Genomic DNA, 14882 nt, shown 5'->3' on the forward strand with positions numbered 1-14882 from the left:
TTCTCCCCCCCCCCACACACACACATTTCTTGTTCTCACCCCCCACACACACACACACATTTCTTGTTCTCACCCCCCCCACACACACACACACATTTCTTGTTCTCACCCCCCCACACACACACACACACATCTCTTGTTCTCCCCCCCACACACACACACACACACATCTCTTGTTCTTACCCCCCCACACACACACACATTTCTTGTTCTCACCCCCCACACACACACACACATTTTTTGTTCTCACCCCCTCCCACACACACACGTCTCTTGTTCTCCCCTCCACACCCCCCCACACACACACACATTTCTTGTTCTCACCCCCCACACACACACACACATTTTTTGTTCTCAACCCTCCCACACACACACATTTCTTGTTCTCACCCCCCACACACACACACACATCTCTTGTTCTTATCCCCCACACACACACACATTTTTTGTTCTCACCCCCACCCCACACACATGCACCCAAATATTCTTGTTCTCACCCTCCCCCCCTCCACACACACACACATTTCTTGTTCTAATCCCCCCCACACACACACACACATTTCTTGTTCTCACCCCCCCACACACACACATCTCTTGTTCTTACCCCCCCCACACACACACATTTCTTGTTCTCACCCCCACCCCACACACACCCACATATTCTTGTTCTCACCCTCCCCCCTCCACACACACACACACACACACACATTTCTTGTTCTTACCTCCCCCCCACACACACACACACACTTCTTGTTCTCACCCCCCCCCCACACACACACACATTTCTTGTTCTCACCCCCCCCCCCACACACACACATATTTCTTGTTTCCCCCCCCACACACACACATCTCTTGTTCTCCCCCCCCACACACACACACACGTCTCTTGTTCTCATCCCCTCCCACACACACACGTCTCTTGTTCTCCCCCCCACACACCCCCACACACACACATCTCTTGTTCTCCCCCCCCACACACACACACATCTCTTGTTCTTACCCCCACACACGCACACACACATCTCTTGTTCTTACCCCCACACACACACACACACACACACATTTTTTGTTCTCACCCCTCCCACACACACACATTTCTTGTTCTCACCCCCCACACACACACACACATCTCTTGTTCTTATCCCCCCCCACACACACACACATCTCTTGTTCTTATCCCCCCACACACACACATTTCTTGTTCTCACCCCCACCCCACACACATGCACCCACATATTCTTGTTCTCACCCTCCCCCCCTCCACACACACACACATTTCTTGTTCTCACCCCCCACACACACACACACATTTTTTGTTCTCACCCCTCCCACACACACACATTTCTTGTTCTCACCCCCCCCACACACACACACATCTCTTGTTCTTATCCCCCCCCCCACACACACACACGTCTCTTGTTCTTATCCCCCCACACACACACATTTCTTGTTCTCACCCCCACCCCACACACATGCACCCACATATTCTTGTTCTCACCCTCCCCCCCTCCACACACACACACATTTCTTGTTCTCACCCCCCACACACACACACACACATTTCTTGTTCTCATCCCCCCCACACACACACACACATTTCTTGTTCTCACCCCCCACACACACACACACATTTCTTGTTCTAATCCCCCCCACACACACACACACATTTCTTGTTCTCACCCCCCCCCCACACACACACATCTCTTGTTCTTACCCCCCCCCCCCCCCACACACACACACATTTCTTTTTCTCACCCCCACCCCACACACACCCACATATTCTTGTTCTCACCCTCCCCCCCTCCACACACACACACACACACACACACACACATTTCTTATTCTCACCCCCCCCCCCACACACACACATAAATTATTCTTGTTTTCATCCCCTCCCACACACACACATTAAAGGTTTCTAATTTTGTTATATTCGGGTTAACTCTAACCCTAACCCCCACACACACATTTCTCCCTTCACAGATAGGAGATAATGTTGCCGGGTATGTGAGGACAGTGAACAAGTTTATGCAGGTGGTCGTGAGAGGGGGTGGGCACATTCTCCCGTTTGACCAGCCGGAGAGAGCACTCAACCTCATCCAGAACTTTGTGAACATGCAATAGCCTATTATAATTATGTTGTCTTGAAATGATCATGCTTCAAGATAAAAATGAAATCTATAATTATAGTCGTGTCATTTAATATGTTGTTTGAAGAGAAGATTTTAATTACCAAATCAACGAAACGATCAAAAACAATTGCTATTAGAGACATAAATAATTATGGAGTGTATAATTATTGTATAGAGTTTATACTCTCTGCCCAATGGTACACAAAAAAATATATATATTTATTGCTTTTTAATAAGTGCTGACATCAGCGTTTTACATTCAAATTGCACAGGAAGCGACTCATCACCGACTGTGCAGATATTTTTCCATATTGCACACCCGGAAGTATTATTGCACACTAGGAAGTGATTCTTATTTGGAATAAAACGTTTTCAGCAGTGAGAGAACAAGAAAAAACATAGTTTACACACTTATAATCATGCATTGCAATGTTTATCAGTCTCTTTTCTTGTTTTCTGATGCTCTGTATCACTTCTGTGCTATTTTTGCAGTGAAGCTGAGGGTCAGGAGGTTGTCAGTGTTCATATTTAACGCATCAAACAGGCATCAGTGTTGGAAGTGGGTGCTTTGAGCAGAGTATTGCACATGTAGAAGTGTACTGGACCACCATATAAGCCTGTTCAGCCTTGTATAAAGTCGTTTTGGCTTCAAAAACGGTTGTCACACTTTTCTTCAGTTATAGCGGTGCATGTTTCCTCTTCTGATACACTGGAGCATGATAGAAAGCAAGCACATGCTGTTTATCCTTCAGAACTATCCATTTTCAAAACGGGTTGCTGGTTGTCAACGTTTTTCTTGTCTGTTCTCTACAAAATCTTTAAGTAGCCTTCTGCAAGCTCTCTTGGTGTTCTAGAGTCTTATTTCTTTATCTTTCTAGCTGTTTTCTTTCTCTTAAACTCGTCTTCAACTGGGAGAAATCAATTTTGTTGCTACGCATTCTTCTGGTTGATAAAGCAACCGCATGTTGCGCATGCGCAGATTCAACTTGCATTTTGGTTGCCAAGCAATAAATGCATTATCCCATGGATACTGATGATTATCACTCGTCCGTGCCTAGTAACTGTCACTCGTGCCTTGCAGGCACTCGTGCAGTTACTGGCACAGACTCGTGATAATCTTCAGTATCCATAGGATAATATCATAATAATTATACTGTCACAACAATTAACACTACTAGACTAGAGTCCTTACAGCTACATAGTCATACTCATTTAATTATAAAAAGGCAATTCAAGGCAAATAAGGCAATACTCTCTCCATAAACACAATTCTTCGTCTGACATCAACGTACTCGGGACATGTGACAATGTTCTTTTTTGTCTTCCAGCCAGAAATGCCGAATTCTTTCAGTGTTTTGTTTTCCAACAGCCCCCTGACAATTGGGGAGCACTCAGTGATCTTGGCAATGAAGTGAAACACCTCTAGAGTCTTGTTCTTGGCTAACACATTACCCACAGCTTCAGCCTCTTCAGTGGTAACAGTGTACGGTGTTCCTCTAGGGAAGGACTCATGATCAGTGAATTGTAGCACATACAGATGGAGTATCAGGTGTTTAACTGTATTGTTTTCTCTCAATGCTTCCAAAACAGGTAGTAGATCCAGCATTGGCAACTGCATATCAACCGCAAGTTCAATAAATTGTAGAGTTGTATTAAGCTGAAACATTTGGGCCAGCTCAAGCAATCTGGGATCATCATATGAGTACCTTTCAATAATAATATGAGGTGAAATAGTTAGCTTAGTTAGACATGTGTTAACTTGCAGTCCCTGCACTAAATGACTCAGGCTACTTTTTAAATCAATAATATTATACTTCAATGTCAATTCCTCTAAAGACGTGTCAGTCTGTAGATACTCACCAATAGCTTCATCAAAATTCCAATTAAAGTTACATGTAAGTTGAAAGCTTTTAATAGAATGTATTCGATTGTCTTTGAGAGAACGTAAAACATCACAGGCATTATCAGGACAAAACAAAGTCAGTGATTGTAAGTGCTGGGGGATACAGAAATATTCAAATTTGCCCTTTATTTCACTTTCGATATCGAGTTCTTTAAGTATCTGACAATTGAGTAGAGTACTAAAAAGCTGCTGAGATTGTCCGGGAGTCAACTTAACATTGGAAGAGCATCGCAGATATTGTAAGCTTAGTTTCCAGTGGCTTAATATCGAAATTAAGTTTCTGATAGTAGACTCTGAAAAAACCACATTGTCTGTTAGAAACGTTTTTTTTGCCTTGTTATTGGTAATTGAATATTCAGACAGTAAATGTGGCAAAATTTTCGTGCTATTCCTTTTTAACTCAGTCACGTTCAATCCAATTGAAATACACCAATTATTAGTATCTGTGATGGGTGACTCAATAACATAAGGCGCTTGTGCCAAATGTATCACCAACATTTCAATACTAGAATGTGCAATGAAGTCAGACAACAACTCTTCATCAGCTGGCGATACTTGAGCACATTTCAAAACTTTCAAGTAGTGTTTTGGCTTCAAAATATCAAGTATTCGTATCACAGTGTCTCTTGAGATGCCAAAATCTAGCTCTACAACACTTAAGTTTGGAGATAGCTGTATAGTGTCAAATATTTTTAATGCACAAGGAACATCAGGCCAATCAACCCCAATATCTCTTGATCTTAGATTACTGATACTGACGCTTTCTAATTCTGGTAGTATCCTATCAATGAGTGTATGCCAAGCAGATGGAATCTTGAATGTGGTAGACATTTTCAGACGCTTTACACTTAGAGTAAAAGAAGGCAACACTTTGTTGATTCCTGCTAATATCATTGATCTATCCAAAACACCATAATTGAATGGTCCAATTGTTTTATTTTCATTAAACTTGAACATGTTCATTTCAGTTACTTTGAAATGAGCAGAAGCTACAACATAACCAAGTGCAAACTGATCAATTCTCGGATCATATAGCGGTTGTTCATACAGCACATTACAATACAAGTCCTTCATGGCTTGCACATTTTGGCTTTCATAGATCCACAGAATTTGATCACTTGAGAATCTACACAGTCTCTCGGCTTTTGACGATCCTTTCTTATAGTACACATAAGGAGTTGGAAGCACACACTGTGTCCATGGGTCATTCAGTTTAGTCAATCCAGCTAAAAACAATAGAATCATCTTGTAAGATCTATCATCTTCAAACAAAATCAACTGCTCGTGTGGGGTTTTATTTTTCCAGACGTAAAACGCAGCGAGGAACTCTTGAAGTGTTAGATGAAGGAAATTGTAAGATGGAGAACTGTTGCGTTTATTATATAAAGGATGTACACTGTTCATGAATCCAAGTGTGTTAGTATCAACAACATCTTCCTTGAAGAAAACCAATTGTTGTTTTTCTTTTGTTATTCCATTGTATGCAATTTGGCAGAGCTTATCAAAATGTACCTGAAGTGATGAAGGTAACTCACTCAGCTCACCACTCCAATCACTCTCTAAACATCTTTTAATCAAAATTTGAGAGTATTCGGTGTATAGTTCAGTTGTTGTGTTGGGGATTATGCTATCGCTATTCTCGTAGTTTTCTCTGTACACTTCAACTACAATTCTGGCATGAAGAGGGTTATACATTGCACTAGAGATACGTGGATTAGAGTCAATGTATTGACGTAGTCCTGGTGGAGCCCCATCTTTGATCATTAGATCAATGTACTCATGAATTTGTTCGGAAGAAAAACCTAAAATTTCAATGAACTGATCAACTCTTGAGCTACAAGTAACAGGTAGATCGCATACAGCCCAGGGCCTAGTGGTAACAAGCACGGTACTAGCTGGCAGAAGAAGTCCGGTTATTAGCTTCATAAATATGGAGTCATTTTCTCTAAGGGATGGTGTCAACTCATCCAGGCCTTCCAAAATGAAAAGTATGCCCTCCCCATGATTCTTTCGGATAATAGCATAAATATTTTGGGAATAATCAGTATCTTCACATTGAAATAGATCAACTAATTCTACAGCTTTCTGAACATTCTCATCTCGAAGTCGGAGCAACACAACGAGGGAGTAATCTGTCCAAACTTCACCATTAGCCCATCGTCTGCACAGTTCCCATGACAAAGTCGTCTTACCTCCTCCAGGAGCCCCCTTAATGACAACTAGTTTAGAGAATTTGCCCTCTACTTTGGAAGCTATCTGGTCCAATGTGATTGACTTCCTAGGAAATCTATTCAGCTTGCCTTTAACTATTTCTGACCAAGATTCTTCAATTTTCTTTCTCGATAAATGTTTACTTACATCTGCACATTCTAGATTAACAAAATGCTTAACACACTGGAGAGGATATTTGTCATCAGCAGGGAGGAATCTTGTATCGTAAATACTAGTTAAGTATGATCGATAAATTCCTATTGCTTCATCTGGTTGGATGGTGGAACGATTATCGGATTTGGATTCTACAGTATAAAAGAATAATCATGAAGCAAAGGTAATAATACAGTGGAATCTTCAATAATGGGCCCTCCAAACTAAGTAAACAGTGAGAAATACAACAAATAGGACTGCGCTTCCACCCCCACACTTTCAGTCTTACATGAACAAATGCAGCAATCCCTGAGATGTGTCCTTTTCTCAATCACCGTGTACACATACAAACTACCGATTAGCTAACTCACTGGTTGGTCCAGGAGTCGTTGTGGACAATTTCTGCCTCTTAGATGGTCCAGGTGAAGTACCATCATCTGAAAATAAGTCTATTAAACAATTGTGTATTTAAGTACATAATTTACGTACGTTCGTGACTAGGTTATAAACTATCCATTCACATAATTATACTAAGTTTACTCATAGAAATACTTTTAGCATGGTCGTAAGTTAGCCTCAAGACTATTCATACCTGTACATTCCTCCTCTATAGCTTTAGCGATGGCATCTCGTCTAACTGTTGGTGCTCTGAGACTCTGACATATTTCAGAATAGGTGAGAGTGGCAGTATTTAAGCGAGCTGCTAGCATTTTCCGTAAACAGGTTTCATTATCTCGATGTTCATCACTGATATTATCGAGGGTGTCGGGGCTCACTTTCAGCTTAAGTCCCAGGTTGAACCACTTTTTGGCGGCTTTTATCAATTTCTCGTAAACAGATGGCAAATCATTGATAGTCAGAATGGTGCCTATACAACAATTACAAGCAAATGATAAGTGCAATGTGCAATGTCAACACATGACTTATACATGCACACTCTATGAAATAGCTGACGAGCAACTTGTATTATATACGCATACATAAAGAGACACTGCTTACTAAACGTTGGTCCAGGGTTTGCTTCAACATCTCCTGATTGTAACAGTAAGCGGAATATCAGTAACAGTATACACAGACTGAGAGTGGGGGGCAACATCAGTCGATTAGTACTCTGAACTCTCACTTGGAACTTGGTCGGCTTTTTTTGAGTATCAAAAACTAAAAAGTAAGAGTGACGTTTATAATTATTGTGGCAGTAAATATATAATTGATTACTTGATGTGGTTGAGTTCCATTGTTTCCGAGGGTTCCATCTCACCAAGCAGGCAGTGATGAGTGAGTAGCAGGTGATAAGCACAGCTGACAGAATGAGAACGGCCAGTGCACTCCCCCTCCATCCCAGCTCACAAGGAAACACTCCGGTCCAACTCAAGTCAACCACAGGGCAAGCAGGACGTGGGGGAGCTGTGTAGAGTTGCATAAATATATTCACGTGCTGTGACATCACAATTGTGGTCATTTCGTGAATGCACTAATGCATTGCTTGATTTGTTTCACAAGAATGGGGTGTCCACAGTTAATATAGTGCATATACTGATCGTCTTAAATGGCCTGTAGCCAAACAGTGGGAGCAAACCTTTGTCAAAGGCATAGTCAGTAGTCAGTGAGATAAGTATTAAAAACATGAATTCAATTACAGAAAGTAACAAGCAGTCTAAAAAGAAGAAAAGTTTGCTTAGAAGAAAATTGATTCTGCCCAGAAACCGTATAACTATAGCGGGTAATTTTCGGAGGACAAAATATTCGTGGTTCAGTAATATTAAGACATTTCTTAGGTAATATTTTCGTAGTTGAGCTTGTAAAGGTAGGCAAGATCGCTTCATTCGTGGGTAAAATATTCATTCAGACCTTCAACCACGAAAACCAAAAATATTTTGCCCCACGAAAATTACCCGCTATACTGTATTTAAAACTGATCCTTTAGTATACATTATTGTAGCCTATGCCCCGTAATATATTATACTCAGTATAATTATACCAAAGTGTATGATAAGATGCAATTATTGGTGAGTATGCTTCACTGACTTACAGGAAAAATTTTGTAAGAAGAGTATGTATCTGATGGTGACAATAATGAAGTAGAGTTGGTAGAGGATAGGGGTGATCAACACAGAGGCAAGGCAAGCTCTGAGCTGCCAACTAGGCTTACGGAAAACCAGGGTAGCATCATCTTTCAGATCAATTGACAGATAACGGGCATGTCTCTGAGATGTCATCTTCATGGTTCTGTCAGGAATAGACCAGCTTGTGCCAGCTCCAAGATTAGCGTTGCTTCTTTAGTGCAAATTTGATGCCAGTCAGTTTAGTCCAAACAGAGAATCTTGTGGTTTGTTTACTTGACCACATACAAGACCCTCCTCCTTTGACCATACAAGACCCTCCCCGTTTTTTGCAACACTATTCTTTCAATTGTTTCATCAATGATCTTTACCTTATAGTTATGCATGACTAGCTATTGTGTAAACTGTTCATAATGTTCATCCCTGCTTCAAGTATATGAACTGCACTATATATAGTAAATCTCACAATGTCATACATGTACATGTGCATACTTATAATTATATTCTCGCATATGCCAACTTGTTATAGTAATACGGTAAAGCATGGGTCATCAACGAACATACAATACATTTTATTACATGTATAATTATATGAATTGAGCAAAGAAACACAAAATGTACAGAAGACAATAACGGTGAATGAAATGATTTTAGCTAGCTATACAGATTATTTCAGCCATGGTCTATTGGCACCGTAATTGTCCTCTCTAGCTTTAGTTCTTCTCTGTAGGGACTTGAGAAGTTCATCATGTGGTGAGGGTGCTGCCACCTGATTGGACGACGTAGAGTTGCCATGCTTACGTAATGTGTTACGTCTGTAGTTGGCCGGTCTGTATGCAGTGTTCTTCATACCTGTATATAGTACAAGCACAAGAGCGGCCGATGAATTCAGAATTGGTACACTGTCATGTATGTAGTAGCAAGCATGCAAATCTATACTATAGTTCAGTAGTTACAGAAGACAAAATAACCCAGGGCCAAATCTACACCTAAAAAATGTGCACGCTGCTCAGTAAACTTCAGACTACCAAACTATAAAGAGTCTCAAATGATAAGCCTAGACAAGTGGTTACACACAAGTACTGCAAGTAGCCAATCAACTGACCGGAAATGATCTCTTCAATAGCTCCGTCGTAGATCTGAGGCAGTACGTCCACACCCTGATCATCCTGTACACACAAGCAAGCAGGTTCTCAGTTAATATATAGACAGACAGACAATTCTCAGTTGATATTTAGACAGCAAGTGATTATTATTCCAGAGATATTCTTATACCAGGAGAGGGTGTTGTTTACCTCTGATAAGGAAGTGTCATCCACGCAAGGTAATACACACAGTTGCTATAATGGAGGAATGATAGAATGTGTTAACAGAATGATTGATGTACACTCTTGTGATATACTTACAGCTTGTCTGATGGCTATCTTGGCAAGGTTTTCACTGTCTGCTTTCTGTATAGAGACAAAATATCATTCACCATTCAAACTGTACTGTATACCACACCCACACACTGTACATGACTGTACTTAGAAACACTCAAATACAAATACATACGGGAAAGAGGAACCAACATTTGACAAAGGTTTGAAACAATTTCTTTGGACAATGTATAAACAAAGGTGAACATGTTGTTTGTAGATAATCAGTCGCCCTCATCTCCCCTGAAGCATATCAAACAAGAAACCACCACAGACCACTAAAGGTGATTGATGGTATCAGCAATAGTTGTAGGGTCAACTGCTGGTTACCTAAGACAGTATACTAGACTGATCTCATGACATGCCAACATCTATCCTACATGTCAATGCACAACACTCGTTATTATAATTATAGTAAGAAAGTTACTCTGAAGTTTGTGACGAATCTGTGCAGAACGGGGAAGATGGAGTTGGGTTGACTCAGTTTAGCATTTTCTCCAAAGTATTGCACAACTTCTCCGAACGCCTCCTACAAAATGAGGTTTACATGTGGTGTGATCGATAAGCAATTGGTAATTACATGTACGTACTCAACATTGATGATACCATTTGAAAGGTCTCTTTTTAAGCTGTCAAAAACCCCAAAATAGTTGAAATTGAATGCAAGTTATGGCAGCTGAAAGAGTCCTCAAACCATTGATTAAACGGAGGGGGGATGAAGTTGGTATGTAATAGACGGACTATAATTATAACACGAGTGTAGGGTCCAATTTGTCTGACAAAAGCGTGGGCTATAATTAGGGTATACGTTGGTATAAATGTTCGCGGTAAATGCTTGATCAGCGAAAACCATGAACATTTATACCCTCGAAATATACCCGCTATACGGTAGCTAGGGAAATACTGAATGGAAGGAGCTACCTACAGACAACACTGATATTATAGGGAGTACACTCATAGGGAGTACACTCATAGGGAGGTAATAAACCTTCCACTGATATAGCTAGTGCAGCACTATTAGCATGCAGTGGATGAGATGGTATGAGATGGTAGTCTCACGCACACACAGCTATTATCCTCCCACTCTCTCACATGAAGAACTGAGATCCGTTGGTGTTTGGTCCCTTGTTGGCCATTGAGAGGAGGAATGGTTTCTTGTGTTTGTGCTGGAACACCTCATCCTTGAACATGCCACCATAGATGGACTCTCCACCCGTTCCATCACCTGTGTGATGTGTGAGGGGTGGGTGTGTGAGGTGTGTGTGGGTGTGAGGTGTGTGTGTGGGGGGTCAGAGGAGGTACGACATCCGCATGTCAAAGGAAACGTTTTAGACACACATTCCTTAGGTCAAAGTTCGGAATGTGTGTGTTAAAGACACGCGGATGTCGTACCTCCTCTGGTGGGGGGTAGTCAGAAATACACAAACACTTCAGATTGTCATAATTATTGTAGACTAATGAAGATGTACAGTACCCTTGACGAAATTAACTTACGACTATCAAAATTATATCTAAACATCGTATTTTTTAGCATCGCATTTATTCACACTAAATAAGCTTAGGTACAGAATTCTGACACTGATTTCCATCACAAAATTAATGACATGATACAATGTCCATACTGACCGCAGCTGAAGTCTCCTCCCTGTACAATGAAGCCCTTTACTATACGGTGGATGGGTGTGCCCTTGTAGTGTAGTGGCTTGAACGTGCTCTTGCCCTCCCCCCTCTCACCCGTACACAGACACCGGAAGTTCTCCGTTGTCTTGGGAACCACATTACTATATAACTCAAACACAACCCGCCCAGCTGAACAAGAGAGGAAGAAATATTTTTTACGACAGTCTACATTACAGCATATTAAAGATCTAGTACAGCTTGATTATACAGCCAAACCAACACATCCATAACTTACTTGCCACTCCATTGATAGCTATGTCAAAGAAACATCGTGGAAGAGGAGCAGGCACATGAAAGCAGGTAGTCTCGAATACCCGCCTCAACCTAAAAGCTTTTAGGTTGAGGCGGGTATTCGAGACTAGAAATCAGGCTATCTTCATCTCGACGTCTCTGAGATGTCATCTTCATGGTTCTGTCAAGAATAGACCAACTGTGCCAGCTCCAAGATTTATAATGTTATGGTTGAAGCTTACTTCTTCAGTGCAGATTTGATGCCAGTCAGAACAGAGAATCTTGTGGTTTGTTTACTTGACCATACATATACATACAAGACCCTCCTCCTTTGACCATACAAGACCCTCCCCGTTTTTTTGCAACGCTATTCTTTCAATTGTTCCATCAATGATCTTTACCCTATGTGACAATTTGGCCTCACTTGAAATGTGCTCTCCTGTATTGTCTTGATCTTGTTAATATTATGGCCGAAGTTGCTTCTACTGAGCAGCTCCAAGTGAAACATACCGAGTCAAACTGGGCAAGAGCTTCACCTTCCCCAGGGAGAACGCCTATCACACCATCAAATGTGAGTCTGATTTCTACCATACTAAAATTATCGCCATGCTAGATTATCTCCTCTTCAGTGAAGGATTATATAAACCAGTATGGTAGGAAGACTGTAGTGGTGTGTCTCCATCCCCTTAGTCTTAATATAATGTCTAATAGATGTATTTTTTCAGCCGAATTTTACCGAATCATTTAGTGACTGACATTGATGGCCACTGTATCAGATGACTTGAAGCGTCTGTCAGTGGATCCCACAAAGCCTGGTAAACTGCGAGTGGCTGATGATGAAGTGAACGTACAACTACCAGGTGAGGGGATAACTGTAGCTTAGCTACAATCACTTCCTCCATACCCTGAGGTTGTATCTAGGGAAGTGAGCAGTCACCGTGGTGGTACACTGGGGTACTGTACAACTAACCCAGCATCATATCACACACTATTTGCTATCTCACAGCAACTGAGCTAGATCTATTAGTAGGTTTCTAGGGAGCCAACTTAATAAGCAAGTACATGTAATTGTGTAGTTACAATTATGAGCTCTCCCAATCAGCTATTTTATTGTGAGGCATGTTTGCCAATAGAGAGGTGGCCTCCTAACACAGTCAGGTCCAAACACATAATTATATGCTATGGTTCGGGGACTCTTTCAGCTGCCATAAGTTGAATTCCGTGGATCCAATTTCAACACTTTTATGATTTCTTGAAAGCTTAGAAATATACCTTACAAATGGTGTCATCAAAGTTCATATTTAAGTTTTTACAAATTTGGCAATACCATGGTCCAAAGGCGAAAAATGACAAATTACGGCCCCAATGAAAGTTTGGATTTAAACACATAATTTGAACGGTCTCTTTGTACGCTTCAGAAAATCATAAAAATGTTGACATTGGATCACCAGTACTGAAGTTATGGCTGTTGAAAGATACATGTATGTTTAACTAAACCCCCCTCCGTTTATTCAATGGTTCGGCGGGGACTCTTTCATCTGCCATAACTTGAATTCCGGGTATCCAATTTCAACGCTTTTCTGATTTTCTGAAAGCTTAGAAAGAGACCTTTCATATTTGAGAGATAAAAAGGCAATTCTTATTTCTGCTGCTACCCCTCACACACGCACGCACGCACGCACACACACACACACACACACACACACACACACACACGCACACACACAACATCTATTTAATGCCTGTTCCCCATTCCCAACACTCCCATCACCACCACAAAACCTCTAGATAATTCCTGAGGTTTATTATCATAAAAACACCTCAACCAAGCAACCTACATTCCAAGATAAGACACCCACACCCACGCACACACACACACACACACACACACACACACACACACACAGGGACGGACGCAAGTGATGATGAATGCGTACGCTGACCTTTTGTTCCAGTTTAGGTATATACTCTTTTACCTATACGTAGTGTACTTGTTTGAGTAGCTGATTGAATTAGGGAATATGTACAAGTTAAGTTGCGTGTATGGATTGAATTTGGGGAAGTCCTGGACTATACAATTATCTCCATTGTGGTCATGTACTGTGTTAGAGGACATTGAGAAGCTGTGTGCATGGCAAATAATGGCAAGAAAGATTAGCAGTCCCCCAAGCCCTAGCCTGACACCCTGTTTGAACTTTACACTGGGGAAACACTGACTTAAGTATTGTAGGGTGTTGTTGAAATGTCATGCCCTGGGGTGATTGGTTTCTCCCTGTGTGTATACTTGTGTAAGGAAACCAATCTATAGCTGTCACCCCTTGCAAGGGCAGACCAACAGTGGCTATAATAAAGAGGTGGTCTGGTTCAAACACATGCTATGGAGACTCTGAAGCTTGTTAACCTGGCTGTATTGTAAAAGGTGCCTGATTATAGGCTGACCACAATAGACAAGTTTCACTGCATTTAATTTAGTTACAATATAAGAACTGTAGAGGGCAATTGCTGACATTTTGGTCATGCAAATTGATTTTAAGACAGTTCTTCACATGCAATATTTCTTATTCGTCCAGCCTCCCCTGAATTTAACTACTACGTTCCCTTCATCAACACCACTGACATCAGACGAGCCATTCACGTCGGCAGTCTCAGCTATGGCTCTCAGTCTGAAGATTAAAGGTTTTGTATATGTTCTCACCTCCCCCACACACACACACACACACATTTCTTGTTCTCACCTCCCCCCACACACACACATTTCTTGTTCTCACCCCCCCGCCACACACACATTTCTTGTTCTCACCCCCCCCACACACACATTTCTTGTTCTCACCTCCCACACACACACACACACACACACACACACATTTCTTGTTCTCACCTCCCACACACACACACACACACACACACACACATTTCTTGTTCTCACCTCCCACACACACACACACATTTTTGTTCTCCCCCCCTACACACACACACACACACATTTCTTGTTCTTACCTCCCCCCCACACACACACACATTTCTTGTTCTCCCCCCCACACACACACACACAAACACATTTCTTGTTCTCCCCCCCCCCACACACACACACACA

The 14882-nt window shown here is 41.5% G+C and overlaps 3 protein-coding genes and 1 long non-coding RNA gene across 9 annotated transcripts in view; 1 reads left to right on the plus strand and 3 right to left on the minus strand.

Moving 5' to 3' along the window:
- LOC135347280 (uncharacterized) overlaps window positions 1-2213 on the plus strand; it is a 6610-nt gene extending 4397 nt beyond the window's left edge. For 2 of the 4 annotated variants that reach the window (XR_010398326.1, XR_010398324.1), the window contains exon 7: window positions 1984-2198. This is a non-coding gene — a long non-coding RNA (uncharacterized LOC135347280). Of the gene's footprint in view, window positions 1-1983 lie in introns of all 4 variants that reach the window. The other 2 variants (XR_010398325.1, XR_010398327.1) reach the window with 2 other exon arrangements.
- LOC135347255 (formin-like protein 2) overlaps window positions 1-14882 on the minus strand; it is a 45696-nt gene that overhangs the window by 8616 nt on the left and 22198 nt on the right. The window contains exons 19-23 of one of the 2 annotated variants that reach the window (XM_064545150.1): window positions 10305-10406; window positions 9866-9910; window positions 9755-9799; window positions 9565-9628; window positions 9002-9311 (exon numbers count right to left, since the gene is read on the minus strand). In XM_064545150.1, coding sequence (XP_064401220.1) covers window positions 9127-9311; window positions 9565-9628; window positions 9755-9799; window positions 9866-9910; window positions 10305-10406 — 441 coding nt within the window. In that variant the 3' untranslated portion in view covers window positions 9002-9126. Of the gene's footprint in view, window positions 1-9001; window positions 9312-9564; window positions 9629-9754; window positions 9800-9865; window positions 9911-10304; window positions 10407-14882 lie in introns of those variants that run through there. The other variant, XM_064545152.1, reaches the window with a different exon arrangement.
- On the minus strand, window positions 2167-8754 carry LOC135347244 (uncharacterized). Of its 2 annotated transcripts, none has more exons than XM_064545132.1 (6): window positions 8429-8754; window positions 7615-7803; window positions 7399-7557; window positions 6992-7267; window positions 6771-6836; window positions 2167-6551 (listed from the first exon to the last, which is right to left on the minus strand). In XM_064545132.1, the coding sequence occupies exons 1-6, from the start codon at window positions 8619-8621 to the stop codon at window positions 3364-3366; spliced, it is 4071 nt and encodes a 1356-aa protein (XP_064401202.1). In that variant the 5' UTR covers window positions 8622-8754; the 3' UTR covers window positions 2167-3363. The 2 variants fall into 2 exon arrangements, with proteins under 2 accessions (XP_064401202.1, XP_064401201.1); XM_064545131.1 differs by having other exon boundaries at window positions 6771-6848.
- On the minus strand, window positions 10966-12379 carry LOC135347759 (peptidyl-prolyl cis-trans isomerase 7-like). The gene is made up of 4 exons (XM_064545790.1): window positions 12325-12379; window positions 11793-11915; window positions 11504-11686; window positions 10966-11102 (listed from the first exon to the last, which is right to left on the minus strand). Exons 1-4 carry the CDS (start codon window positions 12377-12379, stop codon window positions 10966-10968), a joined length of 498 nt encoding a protein of 165 aa, XP_064401860.1.

This window comes from Halichondria panicea, chromosome 14 (genome assembly GCF_963675165.1).
Source record: "Halichondria panicea chromosome 14, odHalPani1.1, whole genome shotgun sequence".
Classification (NCBI taxonomy): Eukaryota; Metazoa; Porifera; class Demospongiae; order Suberitida; family Halichondriidae; genus Halichondria; species Halichondria panicea.

Bases quoted from the DNA above. Each gene is read 5' to 3' on its own strand.
- LOC135347244 (XM_064545131.1), bottom strand. From the start codon at position 8,621: ATGAAGATGACATCTCAGAGACATGCCCGTTATCTGTCAATTGATCTG. The intron at 6,849-6,991 runs GTATGAATAGTC...ATTGTTTAATAG, and splicing joins TATAGAGGAGGAATGTACAG to ACTTATTTTCAGATGATGGT. The intron at 6,552-6,770 runs GTGAGTTAGCTA...TTTATACTGTAG, and splicing joins AACGACTCCTGGACCAACCA to AATCCAAATCCGATAATCGT.
- LOC135347759 (XM_064545790.1), bottom strand. From the start codon at position 12,379: ATGGTAGAAATCAGACTCACATTTGATGGTGTGATAGGCGTTCTCCCT. The intron at 11,687-11,792 runs GTAAGTTATGGA...TCTCTTGTTCAG, and splicing joins AGCTATCAATGGAGTGGCAA to CTGGGCGGGTTGTGTTTGAG. The intron at 11,103-11,503 runs GTCAGTATGGAC...CACATCACACAG, and splicing joins GGGAGGAGACTTCAGCTGCG to GTGATGGAACGGGTGGAGAG.